This window comes from Mytilus californianus, unplaced genomic scaffold (assembly GCF_021869535.1).
Source record: "Mytilus californianus isolate M0D057914Y unplaced genomic scaffold, xbMytCali1.0.p SCAF_2, whole genome shotgun sequence".
Taxonomy (NCBI): Eukaryota; Metazoa; Mollusca; class Bivalvia; order Mytilida; family Mytilidae; genus Mytilus; species Mytilus californianus.
In genome coordinates this window covers 90,433,872-90,453,626 of record NW_026262668.1, presented here as the reverse complement: position 1 = coordinate 90,453,626, position 19,755 = coordinate 90,433,872, and the positions used below count along the sequence as shown (strand labels likewise).

Here is a 19,755-nt window from a genome sequence, read left to right as displayed (position 1 = left end):
AAATGTTAAAATAACATAAGAAATAAAGACAACGCCTCATACTGTTCCTGACTTTGAATAGGTACATTAAAAAGTTTAACGGCATTTTGAGATCTAACCAAGTGGAATATTTATATGTGTATAAAGAATAACTCTCAGTTAAGTAAACACAGTTATGAGCCCCATACGTATTACAGACCATAACAAAAACGCACCCGTTCATGCGCTAAACTTATCCCCTATGTACATATTGAGAGAAAACAATCGAAGTATCGGCACAAGTAATTAGGTATCTGACAGACAAGAAAAGTGTTTACAAGTTGCAACTCACTGTCGTTAAGCTACTGACCAAATACGAAGTCTTTCCGTAAGGTAGTTTATCAGATAAGAAACAAAAATTTGTTGGACCACCGGATGGAAGGACAAACAATGGTGTTGCACCCAATGCTAGATTGGAGGTATAATACAGACAAATATGTACCGTAATAAAAAATACCCTGCCTGAATACAAGCTAAGGTAACCTATATATTGATACAGAATCATGCAATGGTATGCTCTAATATCGACTGCTGTACTTCCTATGAAATATTATACTACACCGCAATGGACTATATATATTGAGATGAGACAAATACGAAATAAATGTGGCTTTTTTGTGTGTCGAAGGCCGTACGGTGACCTTTAATTGTGTTTATCTTCGTCATTTGAACTATGATTGATAAAGTTGTCTCATACCAAATGTCCTTATTTTTATATTATCCCATTTACTTTTTTTTGTAATTTATAACTGTTTGTCATGTCGGGGCCTTTTGAATAATTATATGTATGCTTAAGTTGTGTTGTCTACATGAAATGTAGGACTAATTTCGGACAGAGATGCAAATTTTTTTTTTTTATTAGATTTATTTTTTTGTTTGTTTCAGGTCATTTCTTTTCTAAAAGTAATTTACTAAAATACTTTTTCTATCCAAGTTTCGTAACAATTTATAAAGGTTTGGCAAATAGTTTATGCTACTTTACGAGTAACTTTCTGTATCATATTGATGATAAATATCATTGATTTCGAAAAAAAAAACCTTGGCTATACCACTGAACTTGACAGCGTAGTCGTGAACGACGGGAAAGATTTCACGACGTTGTTGCGATTAAAACTTATTTCAACGTAATCTAGCGCCTTATTGGCAAACGTCCCGTTTGCCATTAAAAATCATGGTTTATTGCTTTTATTGAGAAAACAAGCACATGGACCCCCATTTTTTTCTTTTGCAATCAATCAAGGAATGTTTCAGGGACGCTCCGCTAAAATTTTAAGAAAAAATCAACGATCAAATTTTTCCTGCACTTCTGAATAGACGCAAAAATATTGTCAATTTCTTTATTTCACTAATAGTAATATAATTTAAAAAAACAAAAATTAAGTTAAACCTTAAACTTGTTACAGCATTTTGATGCCGTGGTTCAAAGGAACATTTTACAAAAAACCCGGTTAAATTATGACTGTTCGTTCAAAAGTATTGTTACTTTCCTTAAAAGTCCTTATTTATGCAATTTCAGTGTTTTTCCTTCAAATATGCAAATTCCGAACCAAATTATCTCAAAAAGTAAGTCATGAAGGTATATTTTTCTTTGCACATTTCAAAAGTACACATTAAAATTGACCTTCTACCAAAATTTCAAGAAAAAATCAACGAGGGATCTCTACTGTATCGTATGCCCTTAAGTTCCATTTAGTCTTTAGTTTAACCTTCCTCGAGATACGAATAAAGTACAGTTTAAAATGCTTCAAAATGCACGCAAATGTGTACAGTTGTATTAAATTATAATATATATGGTTTGCAATATCATTCCTTAACATGAAAATTGTATTGAAACTTTTTATTGGAGTATATTTGGGTATTTTGGGGTAAAAAGTCATATTGTGATCGTAAGCGGCTGACCAGATGCTGACATGAACGAAACAAGTGACGAGGAAAAAAGTGATTTAAAATTACATATATTCATAAAACTAAGAATTATTTTTGGTAAAATATCATTAAGGTGTCTAAAATAACATTATTATTCAATCAAATTATGTTGAAACTGTTTTTGGGGTATATTGGGGTATGTTGGGGTATATTGGGGTATGTTGGGGTATATTGGGGTATGTTGGGGTATATTGGGGTAAAAAGTCACGCGTTGTTCAATTTTCACCGGAACAAGATATTTAGTTTGGTTCACGGTTCACCACTGATCGTTTGCCGTGCCTGTCATAGGCGCCAAACAAGGACCAGTATATGAAAAGTTTTTTTTCCAAAGCTCTTTAATTTATCATCATAATGTCAGAGGCCTTAGAAGCACAGTTAGAAATTCTAGTAAATGAAAATGCTTTTTTGAAGAAGTATTTCGCTTTACGAAAGAAATGCGAACAAATACAACAGGTGGGTATTTCCAGAAATAAGATTTCTCTGCAGACGTCTTTCACATTTCTGTCGTTTGTGATAATTTTCCCCGTTCATTTCCGATGTTACATATAATGCTTATGTTTCTATAAGGAAGGTGCTTCCACATGAGCCCCCGAAGGTTATTGGTGCATGATTGTCGAGGCTAATGTTTCGTCCTACATATTGGGCTTAAATTAAAATATTGTTTGTTTGCAGTTTACCGTCCGACCCACGAAAATCCGCCCAACTGTGAAAATTTTATTGCTTTTAGTTTGAAGAAATTATTTTTAATACTTCTATCGACGGGAACCGGAACATCGGGTCGTTTTCGCAATTGATTTAAAGTCTAGGTCGATTACTCTTTTCAAGTTCGGTTTTTCTTACCTTCCCGTCAAGCATTCATCGTACCGTTTAATGATACAGCACATGGAGATTGTGTAGGTACAGGTATCCATAAAGTCATAGAGGAGTTCTTTACGCTGTCAAGATTAAGACAAATAACAATTAAAAAAGTTTGATCATGTTGATAGTAAACTGTTTATATAGCATGTATAGATTCAGGCAGAGTTGCACATGGAATCATGTCTTCGAAGTCGGATATCAAATATGCAAGTTTAATAATATTTTATATTTTAAAGTTTCTTTGTATTATATACAATACATTTATTGATGTAAGTGATTTCCACACACTCAGTGATTTTGCTAGCGCTCGTCATTTTCGTCATTTACGAAACGGTTTTCAAAATGACGAAAGTATTCCAAATCAATTTCGTCACTTAAATTTGGAAAGAGTAAAAATATTTTCGTATGAAAATACTATAATTCTACCTGTCTTATTGTTTCTGACAAGTTTATGACCCTCAGCTAATTAACATTTCCAACAGGTGTTACAAGTTGTGATTACAGATAATCCGCTTATCGCCATTGGATGGGTCACTAATCCGTTAATTATTTAGCAACCTCATAATTGATCATCATAATTATTTTCCCCAGTAAAATCAGTCAGTCGTCATTTCAATTTCAATATTTATCAAACGATCACAATTTGCAGTTCACTTGTCGTAGTTTCGTCAAATGAATGTATTTTCGTCATATTTGATATAATTTTTAATCAAAAACTTTCGACAATTTCGATTAAAAAGATAGAACTTTACATAACATTCAGAAATGTTTTCACAAGTCACGATGAACTGCGCATGCACGAAAGTATTCTTATGAATGTCAAGACACTAAAACGTAAAATATGAAATTAAGTATCAAACTAAACGAGAGAGACAAATATAGTTCTTATTTAGCAAATTTAATTTAAAAAATGATAATTTCCTGCCTTTTTTAAACACGAACCAATCCGTAGATGAATCCGGATTCATTCTGAATTTATTATCCACTTGTCACTTCCCGTTTTCATTTCATTTGGAAATCGAAAGTAAACGTGATCTATTCATGATAAATTTACAATTTAAAGTCATTAGAATTGTTCCAATAAGGATTTGTACAAATCCTTGGTTCCAACTTTATAGAATTAATTCTAAATATCGCTTTATAACGTTTTAAAGGATAATGAGTATGAATAATGCAGTGAAATAGTCCTTACAAGTTCATTTATGCTGTGATTCCTGGTTTTTAAAATAAATGGATCCCAACTTTTGCTGATAAGGAATGTACCCTGAAACTAACTGAAGTGAAATTGTGAACTAGATTGCTAGATCTTATATCCTAATCTTCGTATTAAAGTGCCACATCAGTCAAATCATGCAGTAACTGCCTAGTATGCCTAAGTCCTTCAAAGTCTGACAAAGATGTATACATAGTAATATACATCCTAGGTCCCTTGCTGCTAACCAAAATAAGGTTGATTTTCATCCCGCGCAAAAGTGACTAAAGCCCTCAAAATCCTAGCTTAAACCCTGCACACACTTACCATGAAATTTGTTTGCGATTCACATAAACTTTTTCAATTTCCAGTTGGTGACAAACTTGCAGCATTTGTACTTGTTGTGGTTTTGGCTCACCTTTTACACTCAGGAAGTGTTCGAAATCATTTTTATGCCCCCGTCGTAGCGGAGGGGGCATTAAGTTTTACCCTTGTCCGTCCGTACGTCCCAAAGTTGGTTTCCATTCTCTAACTTAAGTTTGCCTCAACCAAATGTTATGAAATTTATACACAATGCTTATTACCACAAAACACAGATCAATTTTGAATTTTGGTGGCGTCACTGTAACTGTTCTAGAGTTATGCCCCTTTACAAATGGAGAAATTGCTGAATTTTCGTTTCTGTTCTATAACTTTAGTTTGCTTCAACCAATTTTTATGAAACTTATATACACAATGCTTATTACCACAAAATACAGATCAAGTTGAATTTTGGTGGTGTCACTTTTACCGTTCTAGAGTTATGCCCCTTTACAAATAGAAAAATTGCTGAATTTTCGTTTCCATTCTCTTACTTAAGTTAGCCTCAACCAAATGTTATGAAACTTATACACAATGCTTATTACCACAAAATACAGATCAAGTTTGAATTTTGTTGGTGTCACTATAACAATTCTAGAGTTATGCCCTTTTACAAAAGGAAAAATTGCTGAATTTTACGTTTCCATTTCCTCTAACTTAAGTTAGCCTCAACCAAATGTTATGAAACTTATATATGCAAGTGGGGGCATCATCTGTGTCCCATGGATACATTCCCCATTTATTTTGTTCTTTGATGAAGGGAAGAGAATTTCCCCATGGAAATATTTTTGGGCATAAGAGTCAGGCTCTATGCTCCTCCTTCATTTATCGTAACAATGTTTGTTAGATCTGGGCACCACTGATAGGGCGCCAAGCTTCCGAGGTAGCTGAATTTGGCTCCAAAGGGACTGTTGGAGTCAATGTTATTATGACAAATTACATATCTTTTTAGACACCAGCAGACAACTTGAAATTCGTCAGATTTTCCCCAAATTACGTTAATAACATGTTTTCCCTGAATTTTTGCGGAAAAAGGTGTGCTGATTATATAATTATGAATAGGAATTTCAACACTTATTTATGGTAATTTCAAATTGAAATGATTTTAATCCTCAGGAAATGGCCAGCTACTCCAGTCTGAGACAATAAATACTGGAAATTTCAATATGGTTATGAATGATGAATGAAATCAGATTTACAATTCCATGTTTCTTTTGATTATCAGTAGATTATTGTATTTCATATTTTCTATGGGTTAAAGTGTTTTAACATAACTGGTAATTGTTTTACTGGTGATATTTGGTTTGGAATTAATTCATGACTTGTGATAAAGTAACTTATCTAGCTTGTACTTGTTTTAGAAGAAGGGACACTTTCACACATGTATATTCATGATATTTCTTAGTATACAGCAAAAGCTTTTTCTAGATCTATCATGCTTTGACTTGTATTTTAATGTTAGTCTGTTAAAGCATGTCACTATTACTGACAAATATTTAGAAAAATAATGCATACATTGATAGTTCAATTCAATCTGTGTATCTGTATGATATTTAAGGAATGACTGTAATATTTTTTCTGTCTATGAAGAAATAACATCAAAAATGTGGTGCACACTGAATAACCCGCGTAGTGGGTTATTTTGAAGTGTGCACCACATTTTTTATGTTATTTCGAAAAGACAGAAAAAATATAACAGTAATTTCTTATAATTTAATTCTAAATTCCATTTTAAACCGGAGTAAACCATGAAAAAACGTTGACGACGTCACGGTCACATGACAAAATTATGTCTATGAGCTGATAAACAAAACAACACCAGCCAATCAGAAGACGCGTTAAATCAAAAATTAAATTATAAATACTCATCCTGAATTCAACTATCAATTTAATTTTTATATAAAAAAAAATGCTTCTTCCTTTCTAGGCAAATGAAAAAGTTGTCAATAGAATCCAGCATGTAAAGAAAATGATAAAGAGATACAAACGTGAAAGAAGGTAGGTTGGACAAAAAGAAATGATTGATTTTATATGCACAGTGACAAATGTTAAGTTTGCTAATAGATTTATCCTTGCTCCTCTGTAATTCGATCTGTAAAATTGTCTTATTTTTCTTGACATAGTTGATAAAATATATCCAGTGTACAGCTAAAATGGACAACTAATGAGATTTGGCAATAGCACACTTTTCTGGTCATAAAAGTATGACGAGGATTAACAAGCCCTTCTTAAAGAGACATTAGCTGCCAAATTCATGATCGCTGCTATGACTTAACTCTCATATTTATGGCCCCGCAACAATGTTGTCAGGGCCATATAGTTTTACCCTTGTCCGTCATTCTGTCATTCCGTCATTCCACAACAAACCATTATACGCAATTTTTTTCTTAACGCCTTCAGATATTGGGCTGATTTTTGGTATGTGAGTTGACCATGATGAGTTACAGATCAAGTTTAAGTTTCGTTCCCCTCTGCTAATTTTTGCTGAAATTACGGGCTTTGGACTTTGATAAATTGTTGAAAATCACAGTTATACAGACTTTTTTTCTAAACGCCTTCAGATATTGGGTTGATTTTTGGTATGTGAGTTAACCATAAAGAGTTACAGATAAAGTTTAAGTTTCATTTTGCTCTGCTAATTTTTGCCTAAATTACAGGCTTTGGACTTTGATAGATAGTTTGAAATTTAGTATGAATTTTAACTACTCATTGATCAAGGATATTTTTCATCAAACTAGAATTGGTCTTGAGAGCTGGATACTATCCATGCATGTTTGTGTCCACATGTGTTGTTGAAAGTGCAGATTTTTCAACTTTTTGAGACGGGGCCATTCGTGTCGTTCTGACACATCTAGTTTATTTTATAACATACTGAAAATGTATATATATATACATTTATATCCGAATTACAAAAAGTTGAAAAACCATTAACAATTTAACAATGCAAGAACTACAGTCGAACCTCGTTGTGTAGAAGTGGAAGGGACCGGACCAAAGTATTCGACACATCCGAGGTTCGACTCATCCGAGGTCGAGTGTGTCGTCATAAATTTGGAATGCATGAAATACAGTATGAGATTTGTGTAAACTAGATACAATGAACAGTGTGCCTTTTTTTGATATGACACTTTATGATTGTGTATTCAATCTCCATTTTTGGTCCTTCATAATAATTAAACACACAAGTACAGATACAAATCATGCACAAATAAAAAAAATAAAAATAGTCTACACAAATATTTAAAAAGGTCAGTCACTGTAAATTATGAAATCATTCGTGGAACGAATTAAGTTATGAACGGTCTCGGATGAGCCAGAGGTCGTCTGCTTTACATTAAATTATCATGAATTTATCATAATTGTCCTAATCCTGTTATTTATTGTAATTAATGAGTTTTAAATCTAACAATTCATTTAATCTCGGCTTGGGTCATTTAAATTCGTTTTGTTTTTATCTGATGTGAAAAATGTTCAACACACTAACATTCCGCTTGAACAATCAACAAAGGTGTTAATTACCGGTCACCATAAACATGCCATTTTAATTGTTATACAAACAAGTATGTTTACTCAACTTTAATCTCTTTTGAAAATGATTAGGTTGCATAAGAAATCATCATTAGGTCTGCATCTTTTGAAAATTCTTACTTTCGAAATTCGAGTCATCGGGGTCAATTTACATGAATTTTACATCGACTGGACTATAAAATTTACTCGACTTAACTGAGTATTCGAATCAACTGAGTTCAACTCATCAGAGGTTATTATGCATTGATCAAACGGGAATTTTACAGGGACCGAGAAATTACTTCGACTCATCCGAGTTTTCGACACAACCGAGTTCAACACAACGAGGTTCGACTGTAGTTATAATATATATCAGCATTTCAGACTAGATACTATATCTGACCATCGAGATGACCTCACAAGACTGCCGATTTTTATACAATCCGATATAAACATAATATATAAATAGACAAGCAAGTGCAATCGTATAATCACGGTTTCTTTTTTTTCTGTTTGATTACATTAAAATTTGTAAATCGTCATTTTCCCTGTAAAAGAAGGATTTTTTGTGGGCCTCATAAGTGTTGACCTGAATTTTGCAATTCTTTATTATATAATCTAAACACCTCAAAACAGGCTTTCAGATGAGTTAAAAGGGTGCTTAAGCACATAAATACTCATTCAAACAATGTAGTAAAAGATTAAAAACACTTATGACAATATAAGAGTAGCATTAGGTCCTCTTGCTCTTAAAATCCCCCATAGAGATTTTGAAAAGTTAGCAGGTTTGCAATGTTGACATTCTGTTCTTTTTAATAATCGAACACCCTTAGCAACTAAAAAAACAATTTCTAGCTAAAGGTTAACTTAAGGTTGCATGATTACGGATGTAAAGGAGGTTGATTTACTGATTTGCAAGCCAATAATACATTAGAGATGTCTTAAAGCTTATTTTGACAAAATTCAACCAAACTGACTGGTAATAGTAAAATATTATTTCAGAGTACTGCTTTTATCATTTGTTTATAAACATGATAAATGTTTGAAACAAAAATAATCATATTTGAATTTTTGTCTAAATAGTAGCTAATGTCCCTTTAATAGCCTCCCTCATTGTAATGAAAGTTTATTAGTTGGGAGGCAGCTGAGATTTACCTGTGCATCTGATAGGTAAACCGGTAGTATTGGACATCGTTTAAATAAATTAGCAAAAATGAAGTAGTTTATCAAAAATGTGTTTAAAATGGTAAGATGATAGAATTAAAAAGGTTTTTGAAAGGAAACCAGGTTGTTAAGTAATTACAGATGTACAAACACACGGATGCTCACAGATGTGAAATTAAATTATGTATCCAAAATCTTTTGAAATAATAAAAATATCATTTATATAAGTGTATATGAAAATTTAAAGTTTTTATAAGCCCGTTTACGGCACGTATTATGGTATACTGTATGTCCGTCCGTCCGTCCGTCTGCCTGTCTGTCCGTCTATTGTCAACATGTCGGACAAGTACTCAAAAACTCTTAATCCAATTTGCATGAAACTTTGGTGAATTGTTTATATCTACTGACGTGAGTTCCCTATTGATTTTTATAAATTTAAGATTTTGCGTTTCCGAGTTATGGGGTTTTATTCATTTAAAAAAAGGGGGATTTTTCAGTTTTCTGACAATAACTCAAAAACACTTTTACTAATTCCCAAGAAACTTTGATGAATTGTTTGTATATATTTATGTGAGATCGCTTTCGATTTTTATGAATTTAGATTTTATGTTTCCAAGTTGTGGTTTTTTTATTCATTTAAAAAGGGGGATTTTCCAGTTTTCAGACAATAACTCAAAAACTCTTTGAACAGTTTTCATGAAACTTTTGTGACTGGTTTATATCTATTAAAACAACCTCCCTTTAGTTTTTATAAATTTCTGATATATGACATTGAGGAGTTATTGAACTAGTTACTTTATTCCTTGAAAAAGTGACGGGCGTTTCATGAACTCATGGCGCAGCTGTTTATTTGCACATTGTCTTAAAGAGATTTTTTGCTAAAAATTCTCATTGTTTACAAATGTACATACATCATGTAGGATCATTGAGAACTATACTCATTGTAGTGCTGAGAAGTACTACTAATTCAGTGTTCTTTTGCCATATGTAGGTCAGAAATGTTCTCATTTATGGTCCTCACAAAGAAATTTGTTGCGTACGGTATAATGTATTCGACCCGTCCGTCCATAAGCCCTGTTAATGTCATCACAACTCCTCTGAAACAACACAACAGAATTTCATGAACTTTGTCAATTACAAGGACATACTATGTAGATGTGCATATTGTCAAGATATTATGATTCAGTTTTTTCTAGGAGTTATGCCACTTTGAACTTAGAATTTTGGCCTAAAATATATATACGACTGCAACAGTTTGTCAACTCCTCTGAATCTGAAACCACACAACAGAATTTTTTTTTTTTTTAGATAATATGTACATAATATGCAGATGTGTGTATTGACCGGGTATTATTATGAATTAATTTTTTTCTAGGAGTTATGCCCCTTTTAACTTAGAATTTTGGCCTACTGCAAAATATTGTCATCGCAACTCCTTTGAAACCACACAACAGAATTTCATGAAACTTTGTAGTTAATAAGGACATACTATGCAGATGTGCATATCCACAAGAAATTTTAATCAGATGACTTTTGTAGTAGTAATGAGTCTTCGAACTTAGGAATCTGGTGGAATTTTGTTTGTTCAGTGACAATGTTGGTTGTGAGGTATGTGAGCTGGCTCAGAAAGGTTCCTTCATTTAAAAACTTAAGCCATGACAGCTCTAGGATATCCATATTACATTTATGGTAATAACACATTTCACTGGTGAACAATAAAAAGGTTTTATTTACATTGTACCCCATATCATGCATATTGGAATCTATATAATCTAGGGAAACATTTTGTAAAATGTGAATTGGTGTAGTAAGTTGTATAATGTTAAAGTTTGAATATTTATATTTAGTATTATAATACATGTACATGTAAAGTAATATATTTTGTAGGTATTTAGCCAACAGATTAGATGATTATGGAGATAATTATAGAGATGTTCAAGTACCAGTTATGTGGGAGGTAACAGAACTAAAGAAACATGTTTGGAATCAGTTTGAATAATTGATCTTGAAGGACTAAACTGAAATCTCCCATATTTTTATACGACCGCAAAACATTTTCGTCCGAAGACACTTGGTTTACGGACAATAACTTTAATATTAGTTAATAGAAATCTATGTTATTTAAACACAAGGTTTATAACCACAAAAGGAAGGTTGGTAGTGATTTTGGGGGTTATGGTCCTAACAGTTTAGGAATTAGGGGCAAAAAAAAGGGGCCCAAATAAGCATTTTTCTAGTTTTCAGACAATAACTTGTGGAACGATGTATGGATCTCTCTGAAATTGTACAACAAGTTTCCATACCACAAAGGGATGGTTAGAATTGGCTTGGGGGGTAATGGCTCAAACCGTTTAGGAATTAGGGGGAAAAACAAGGGTTTCCTTGTTAATGGACAATCACTTTTAAGTACAATGTTAAATTTGGATTACCTCCCTTACACTGCTTTAAATTTATGTATACAGAAATTTTGTATTGTCTTGAGGTGATTAGCTGTCAATTTATTTTTAGAAGTTACTAATAAAAATGCTGATTAAAGATATATTATTTTTAGACATGATTATATATATGTCATTTTCTATTTTAAGACTTTTACGATGTATTTAAATGGGTAATTATGGTTGCAAACTCCATTGGAAATTTGAATTGAGATAATGACCATATCTTGAGGGAAAGATTTTTTTTTGGAAAAAGGGGTGGAGTTGGGGGGGGGGGGGGGGGGGGGGAACAATTTTTTTTTCTCCTTTCAGATTTCAGAAATTAAAAAAAAAGGGATTGGGTGAAATTTTGTTGTTTTTTTTTTTGGGGGGGGGGGGTTAATTTGCAACAGCATAGTGTATTGCACAAAAGCAAAAAATTGAATATAAATTCAAATCATATAACCAATTCTACCGTTATTCTGTTTCAGAAACCTATTATGTGTCAAACATTTAATTTCAATCCAAATTCAGACCTGTATCAAGCACTAATATTGTGTTAATTTTTTGCCCCATTATTATCCTTATCCTTGTCCAGCTGTAGACAAAATGGTAACTGTGTGACAGTAAATTTACATGAATTTGCTGCTTAAGGAAAGTTTGGATTCCATAGTTATTGCTTCAACATACAATTAATCTGTTTTAACATGTTAAAATCAGTGTCTGTATTTTACAAAAAAATTATTAATTGTGAATAACCTGAAAATATTTTCTTTGACAGGAGGACAAGTTATTAGGTGCAACAGAACCATGTTCCTCTTTTGAAGATGTAGAAAAGGAAATTTCATCCCCTGTTAGCAGCACTGATAGGACAGTATCTGAGATCTTGTCTAATATCAATCCTCTACTAAAGGCTCATGGGATAGATCACATAACTCCAGGTTCAAAGACAAAGAAATCGAAAGCAGACACTAATGCTCCTAAGAAGCCTGCCAATGCATTTTTGTTGTTCTGTACCCAACAGAGGTCATCAGTACAAGAAGAATATTACAAGGTGTTCTTTATTTATGGATTATTGAGAAAAAATGTTAGATTAACAGAACACTAGGCATTCTAGGCAAGCCATTTGTCACTTCTGGATTTTTTTCCACATTTTTTCAATGCAGATCTAGAGAAACAATTATTGAAACAAAACTGAAGTTTTTAAAATTCTATTTATTTTATGATAAATACTGTCTATCTAAGCATTATAATTTCAATGTTACATTATCTTTTGACTTATATTTAAATGAAACTGTACATTCTAGACTTACTGCTTGATAACCTGTAAATGTAGTGAACAATTTTGGTTTTCTCATTGCTATTGCATCCTTTAGTTGGTTTAAGATATAGTAAAAGTTTTAATTTGATTGAACTATCAAAAACTGCAGTATTTAAATGGATTGAAGGTCTAAATACAGCACAAACAACAGTTTCCAAAAGACCAAAAAAGTGAAAAAGTATATTTTAACAAAACGCATTTGACTAACAGGTCGAACAACTGATGTTCTTAAACCCTGCTGACTGCCATTGGCGATTGCCAAATAAACAGATCACCAGATGTAACAAAATGGATCTTATAATAATTTATTAGCAAACAGAAAACAATAAACTTGCGGAAAAGATGGTATACCGCAAACATGAGGTGCAAAAATTTGTACACCATATCTGGATTTCGACAATTAATGTCTCTTCAGTGATGTTAGGAATTGAAACGGTACTTGGAAGGCCATATAATGTACCTCAATTTAGGATAGACTCTTGAATTTTGAAAGGGTCGAAATAGGATGAACGGATCATATAAACCTGAAGGCAAATATAATACAAGCCCAAACGAAAAAATATAAACAAGTCTAAATTGAAAACAACGTTCAAACCTATGATTGCGTTGGATAAAAACCGCAATTTTTATACGTGTGCATGTGAAACAAATTTCTTGGTAGAGGGGTCTAAATACAGCACAAACAATATTTTCCAAAATACCAAAAAAGTGAAAAAGTATATTTTAACAAAACGCATTTGACTAGCAGGTTGAACAACTGATGTTCTTAAACCCTGCTGACTGCCATATATATATATCTTTATTCTGTCAAACCTTTGCCATTACAATATTTTATGGTATACAGACACTACATGACATCAATAAATACAGACATAAATACATGAATACACAGAGCAAAATATGTACACTATTTACAATTATACTGATTGTATTTAGCCAGGAGAGCACACATGGGAATTTATATATCTTATAATAAAGGTACACAGCTTTCTGAATTTAGATTTCTTGGTTAAATTCATAAGTTCCTTAAACGTCAATTTATTTGGGTGAGATACATACATGCTTTTTATCAATTCATGAGTTTCTTTTAACTGACATATCTTCACACTTCATAATATAATGAAACTCATCTCCAAGATCTTTTGAATTACACAATTTACAAGTTCGTCTATCTCTCTGAATATTTGTCCATCTCCCTATCTTAAAAGGTAATTTATGGTTGATGGTTCTAAATTTGCATAAAAAGCCATGTTTGTTGAAACTGATCTTGGAGTGATCTTCTGATGGTAATCTTTAACCAAATGTACAAGATTAAGTGTTTTTGGAATATTTCTTTACTGTACAGTTGGCAGATTAATAGAAGTTACAACAAAATAAATGCCAAAATAGACATCTTCAATGTGTAAATGGATGAAGTGGGTTTTTATACGAACACTTTTGCGGTCGTATATTGGATAACGTTGGCGTCGTCGTCCGAAGACACATTGGTTTTCGCACAATAACTTTAGTTTAAGTGAATGGATCTCTATGAAATTTTACCATAAGGTTCAATACCACAAAAGGAAGGTTGGGATTGATTTTGGGGGTTATGGTCCTAACAGTTTAGGAATAAGGGGCCAAAAAGAGGCCCAAAAAGGCATTTTTCTAATTATATCAGAAGATACAACAAAAATTATGAAGCTTCATTAAGCATCCCAGATTACACTAAATGAAAGCTTGTGTTGAAGGAAGGATGATTTAGTATTAGAATTGAAAAAGGTGTTGACTCCTATATGTTGTGATATAGGGACTGATAATATGTGTTTCCTTTAAACAAACAAAATTTTTATTTGTATCACAGGATAAACATGAAGAAATCTCTAATCATGAAATGACAAAACGATTAGCACAGAAATGGAATGGCTTAACTCCAGAGCAGAAAAAGGTATTTAAATATAAAAGTATAGATCGAAAAACTCCTAATTAAGTGAGAGAAATAATTTACATAACATACTACAAAAAATGTACTAATAACATTTGTGTGATGTCTTACACTTCACAGATCAGACTAATCACAGAAAATTTTTGTTTTAAAGTTTTAAGTATGTAATTATTTTGAGATTAATTACTTTCTTAACCTCATGATCATCATTTCACTATAATGTTTACAAGTAAGAAATTGTATCGGTGAACATTGTATAGTATTTTACAAGGAAATTCAGACAGTTTAGTAATTAGTGATACAGTCTATTAATGTCAAAATATTTTCAGGTGTATTATGACATGTATGAGCACGAGAAAGAACGATATGATAAAGAAGTCAAAGAATACCATGAAAAGGCATCTAATAGTCAAGGGAACGTAACACAAGAAGTACAAAGTATGATGGGAAAAGAAGCTCAGAGTGCTGTAGATGCTTTGATGATGGATACTTGATTAACTATCAATAGTTTTAATTGATTATAGATAAACCAAATGAAACTTGGAAAATGTACATCAAAAAGCAAATATTTCACCTTATATTAAGGGTTTTTAGTTTAATGTGCTCATATTTGGCTGGCACCAAGTGCATCCATCCACAGCTTAGTATAAATGAAGGGTATTGGACTACAAATTCTGCTGATAGTTTGTCTGCTATCAGCAAAATTGATACATTTTCCTTTAGTTTTGAATAATGTCCATTCTTCCTTTGCTTAGTTCTGAAATATAACTGACTTTTCTGTCATTTTTGCTGGTTTTTATTTTTTTACCAATTTCTTAATGATATGTTTTTGAAGGAGTTATTGTTTGCTTCAAGTTGACATACCTTTGGAAAGAAATGCAGCACTTTGACTTTGAAAATTTAATGAAAATTGTTCTTGTGTAAACTTTTTTGTGTTGCCCTTAGATAATAAGCTGATTTTTGTCTCGCCTTGACGGAGTCAAAAAGTGAGACAAAGTTATACTGTTTCTGGCATCGACGGCGGCGGTGGTGTCAACAATGTATTAGTTTGTGATTAGGTCTAGTTTAACTTTAAGGTGAACCACTAGTGGTTGGTCAATGATATTTGGTATGCAGTTGTATTAGCACTGGCACATCTCATTTCCATGGAGATTATTTGGCCCTTCCCCTCAGTCATGGTTTATTGACTTTGAAACTTTTGCTTAGTTTACATGTATTAGTTTGTGATTAGGTCAGTTTATGGGAAACCACTAGTGGTAAGTCAATGATATTTGGCATGCAGTTGTATAAGTATTGGCATATCTCATTTCCATGGAGGTTATTTGGCTCCGCCCCATCAGTCATGGTTTATTGACTTTAAAACTTTTGCTTAGTTTACATGTATTAGTTTGTGATTGGGTCAGTTCGAGGGGAACCACTAGTGGTAAGTCAATGATATTTGGTATGCAGTTGTATAAGCATTGGCATATCTCATTTCCATGGAGAATATTTGGTCCCACCCCCTCAGTCATGGTCTATTGACTTTGAAACTCTTGCTTAGTTTACATGTATTAGTTTGTGATTATTTCAGTTCAAGGGGAACCATTAGTGGTAGGCCAATGTTAATTGGTATGCAATTGTATAAGCATTAGCACATCTCATTTCCATGGAGAATATTTGGTCCTTAACCCTCAGTCATGGTCTATTGACTTTGAAACTTTTGCTTACTGTGGATTCATTATTATTCGTTTGATATCAATTTTCGTGGATTTCGTGGGTACAGGTGAACCACGAAAATAAATGTTCAACGAATAACAAATTTTCCATAGGCTTGTATGCAGACTTCGTCAAAACCACGAAATTAAATATCAACGAACATGTAAGTTTTCCTTAATCCACGAAAATAAATGAATCCACAGTAGTTTACATGTATTAGTTTGTGATTAGATCAGTTTAAGATGAACCGCTAATGTTAAGTCAATGATATTTGGTATGCAAATTTATTGGCATTTGCAAGTCTCATTTGCATGGAGTTATATAGCCCCACCCCCTCATCATGGTTCATTGACTTTGAAACTTGTACATAGTTTACAAGTCAATGTTTGTGTTTGGGTTTGTTGAAAGGGAATGACTTATGATAAGTCTATGGTATTTAGTATGCAGTTGTATTAGCATTGGCACATCTCATTTCCATGGAGATTGTTTTGCCATGTACCTTCAGTCATGGTTCATTGACTTTGAATATTTGCATAACTTACATGTTAAAGCATTGCTATTTTAATTTCAACATTTGCATTATCAAAAGTACAAAAAGGCGAAACATATCTCTGTGTTAACAGTTTATTGTTCCTATTTGTAAAATGATGAATTACAAATCAAGTTATTGATTTGTTTTGGTTAACATTTTTGATTGACATACATCCCAAATTTTCAAGGTTATTGTGGTGATATGATCCATCTTTTTACGTTTTGGATTGGGGATATATTGCATTTCAATCAGAAGCAATTTTAAAAGTCAAAGAGTGATTTATTCTGTTGTTGGATATATTTTGTTCAGATTTGTAGTTTAATAATTATCCTTAAATCTCTTTTATTCATGCAACAAATACATCAGTGTCATTTGGTCTAAAAATTCAAAATAATATCCCAAAGATTGTTATTTTTTACATCAATAATACTCGTAAATTATCTGTATTTATTTCAAATAATTGTATTGTGTAAAAAGCCTTAGTTTCCTAATTCTAACACTAGAAACAGCTGTAGGAAAATTCGTTGTGTTTAATAGTTTGTTATTTATGTGTTGGATAGTGTGGAATATATCAGGAATGTTAGTGTAATAAATAATTTATGAAAATATTTTTCTCTTTTTCATTGATATGAATTAAGAGATTTTGTTAAAGTCAATGAGGCAGCAATTATAAAAAAAACTAGAAAATGCATAAAATTTAAGTTCAACATATATGTTCCTCAACACTAGACAAGTGTCTATACTATAAAGAACATGAAGAATGTCAGCAAATAAACAGATTCTTGAGTTGAGCTTGGTACATCTTATTAGTATTGATAAAATTACTCAACATAGGTTTTTGTCTCTCCTCTGCAAAGTCCAGAGGCCAGCCTTAGATATGCTATTTCCAGAGATGGTGTCAACAAAGCTAAAAGTTTGTAATTAGGTCAATTTAATGGGAACCTCTAATGGAATGTCAATGACATTTGGAATGCAGCTGTATTAGAATTGGCATATCTCATGTCCATGGAGATCATTTGTCTCTACTCCCTCAGTCATGGTCTATTGACTTTGAAACTGTTGCAAAGTTTACATGTTCAAAGTTTTTGAGTTGGTCAGCTTAAGGGAAACCATTAATGATATGTCAGTGATAATTGCTATGCAGCTGTATTAGCATTAGAAAATTTCTTTAGCATGAAGATTATTTGACTCTGCAGTTTCAGTCATGGTTCATTGACTTTGAATGTTTTTATGAATAAAATTTCAAAAATATTTCACCCAACAGGTCTTCTATCTCTCTGATTGTAAAGACATATGCTGACAGAGTGTCTGTTAGGCTATGCAGCATATGCAAATACACAGCCTTGTCCGGTTGGAAAGGGGACACTGAATCTGATACCCCATGTGAAGAGATTGCCATGCTCCCTGCATGTTAAACAAGAGTGCACATGCTGAAATGTCTTGTCTACTATACTGACCATTGATTTTATGTTGATAGTCCTAAATATCAAGTTTTACTACAAGTATCACATTAGCATTTATGATCCAAGAAAATGAGGTCAAAGTCAGATAAACCAAGCCGGAAATACATGTACACCTTTAATACAATCATTCCATACACCAAATATAGATGACCTATTGCTTATAATATAAAAGAAACAGACCAAACCATGGAAAATTTTATATTGACCAATAAATCATGAAAATGAGGTCAAGGTCAGATAAAACCTGCCAGATAGACATGTACACCTTAAAATCATTCCATACATCAAATAGAGTTGACCTATTGCTTAAAGTTTAAGAAAAACAGACCAAAACACAAAAACATAAAATTGAGCAACGAACCATGAAAATGAGGTCAAGTCAAATAAAACCTGCCAGACTGACATGTACATCGTAAAATATTTCCATACACCAAATATAGTTGACCTATTGCATACAGTATTAGAAAAACAGACCAAAACACAAAAACTTAACTTTGACCACTGAACCATGAAAATGAGGTCAAGGTCAGATGACACCTACCAGTTGGGCATGTACACCTTACAATCATTACAACCACCAAATATAGTAGACCTATTGCTTATAGTATCTGAGATATGGACTTGACCATGAAAACTTAACCTTTGTTCACTGATCCATGAAATGAGGTCGAGGTCAAGTGAAAACTGTCTGACAGGCATGAGGACCTTGCAAGGTACGCACATATCAAATATAGTAATCCTATTTCTCTTTATAAGAGAGAAATTAACATTACAAAAAATCTTTTTTTTTTTCAAGTAGTCGCTGAACCATGAAAAGGAGGTCAAGGACAATGGAAATATGACAGACGGAAACTTCATATCATAAGGCATTTATATACAAAGTGTGAAGCATCTAGGTCTTCTACCTTCTGAAATATTAAGCTTTTAAGAAGTAAGTTAACGCTGCCGCCAGATCACTATCCTTATGTCAAGCTTTCTGTGACAAAAGTCGCAGGCTTGACAAAAACCCTTGCAACATTTCTTTGAAGGGTCCATAGGTGACCTTGTGTCAATAACAAATTTATGCCCCACTCCCAACATTCCCATTTAAGCTCACCTGGCCGAAAAGGTCAAGTGAGCAATTTTCATCACTTAGTTTTTGTCGGCCATTAACTTTTACTAAATGCAGTTAAAATTCTTTAGTTAGACTCCTTGTAAGTGTTATTGGAGAAGACGTTGCTAAGTTTTAATACTTGTGTCTGACTCTGATCCATTTATCATTTTGAACAATAAAATATGTTTAAACTAAGTGTTATTGCCCTAAAATGATGATTTTTTACCAATTTTTGTGTTTTGCCTTTTATCTTGATATCTATAATAGATAGAACGAAAGGTACAAGCAAAA

At 32.6% G+C, this 19,755-nt stretch overlaps 1 protein-coding gene across 2 annotated transcripts; it reads left to right on the top strand.

The window, feature by feature from the left end:
- Positions 1 to 1,931: 1,931 nt before the first annotated feature.
- LOC127730397 (uncharacterized) lies at positions 1,932 to 17,516 on the top strand. Of its 2 annotated transcripts, XM_052238777.1 has the most exons (7): positions 2,194 to 2,397; positions 6,282 to 6,352; positions 10,913 to 10,982; positions 12,221 to 12,493; positions 14,601 to 14,684; positions 15,011 to 15,912; positions 16,608 to 17,516. In XM_052238777.1, exons 1-6 carry the CDS (start codon positions 2,296 to 2,298, stop codon positions 15,173 to 15,175), a joined length of 765 nt encoding a protein of 254 aa, XP_052094737.1. In that variant the 5' UTR covers positions 2,194 to 2,295; the 3' UTR covers positions 15,176 to 15,912; positions 16,608 to 17,516. The 2 variants fall into 2 exon arrangements, with proteins under 2 accessions (XP_052094738.1, XP_052094737.1); XM_052238778.1 differs by lacking the exons at positions 2,194 to 2,397; positions 16,608 to 17,516 and adding an exon at positions 1,932 to 1,956 and having other exon boundaries at positions 15,011 to 15,464.
- Positions 17,517 to 19,755: the final 2,239 nt, after the last annotated feature.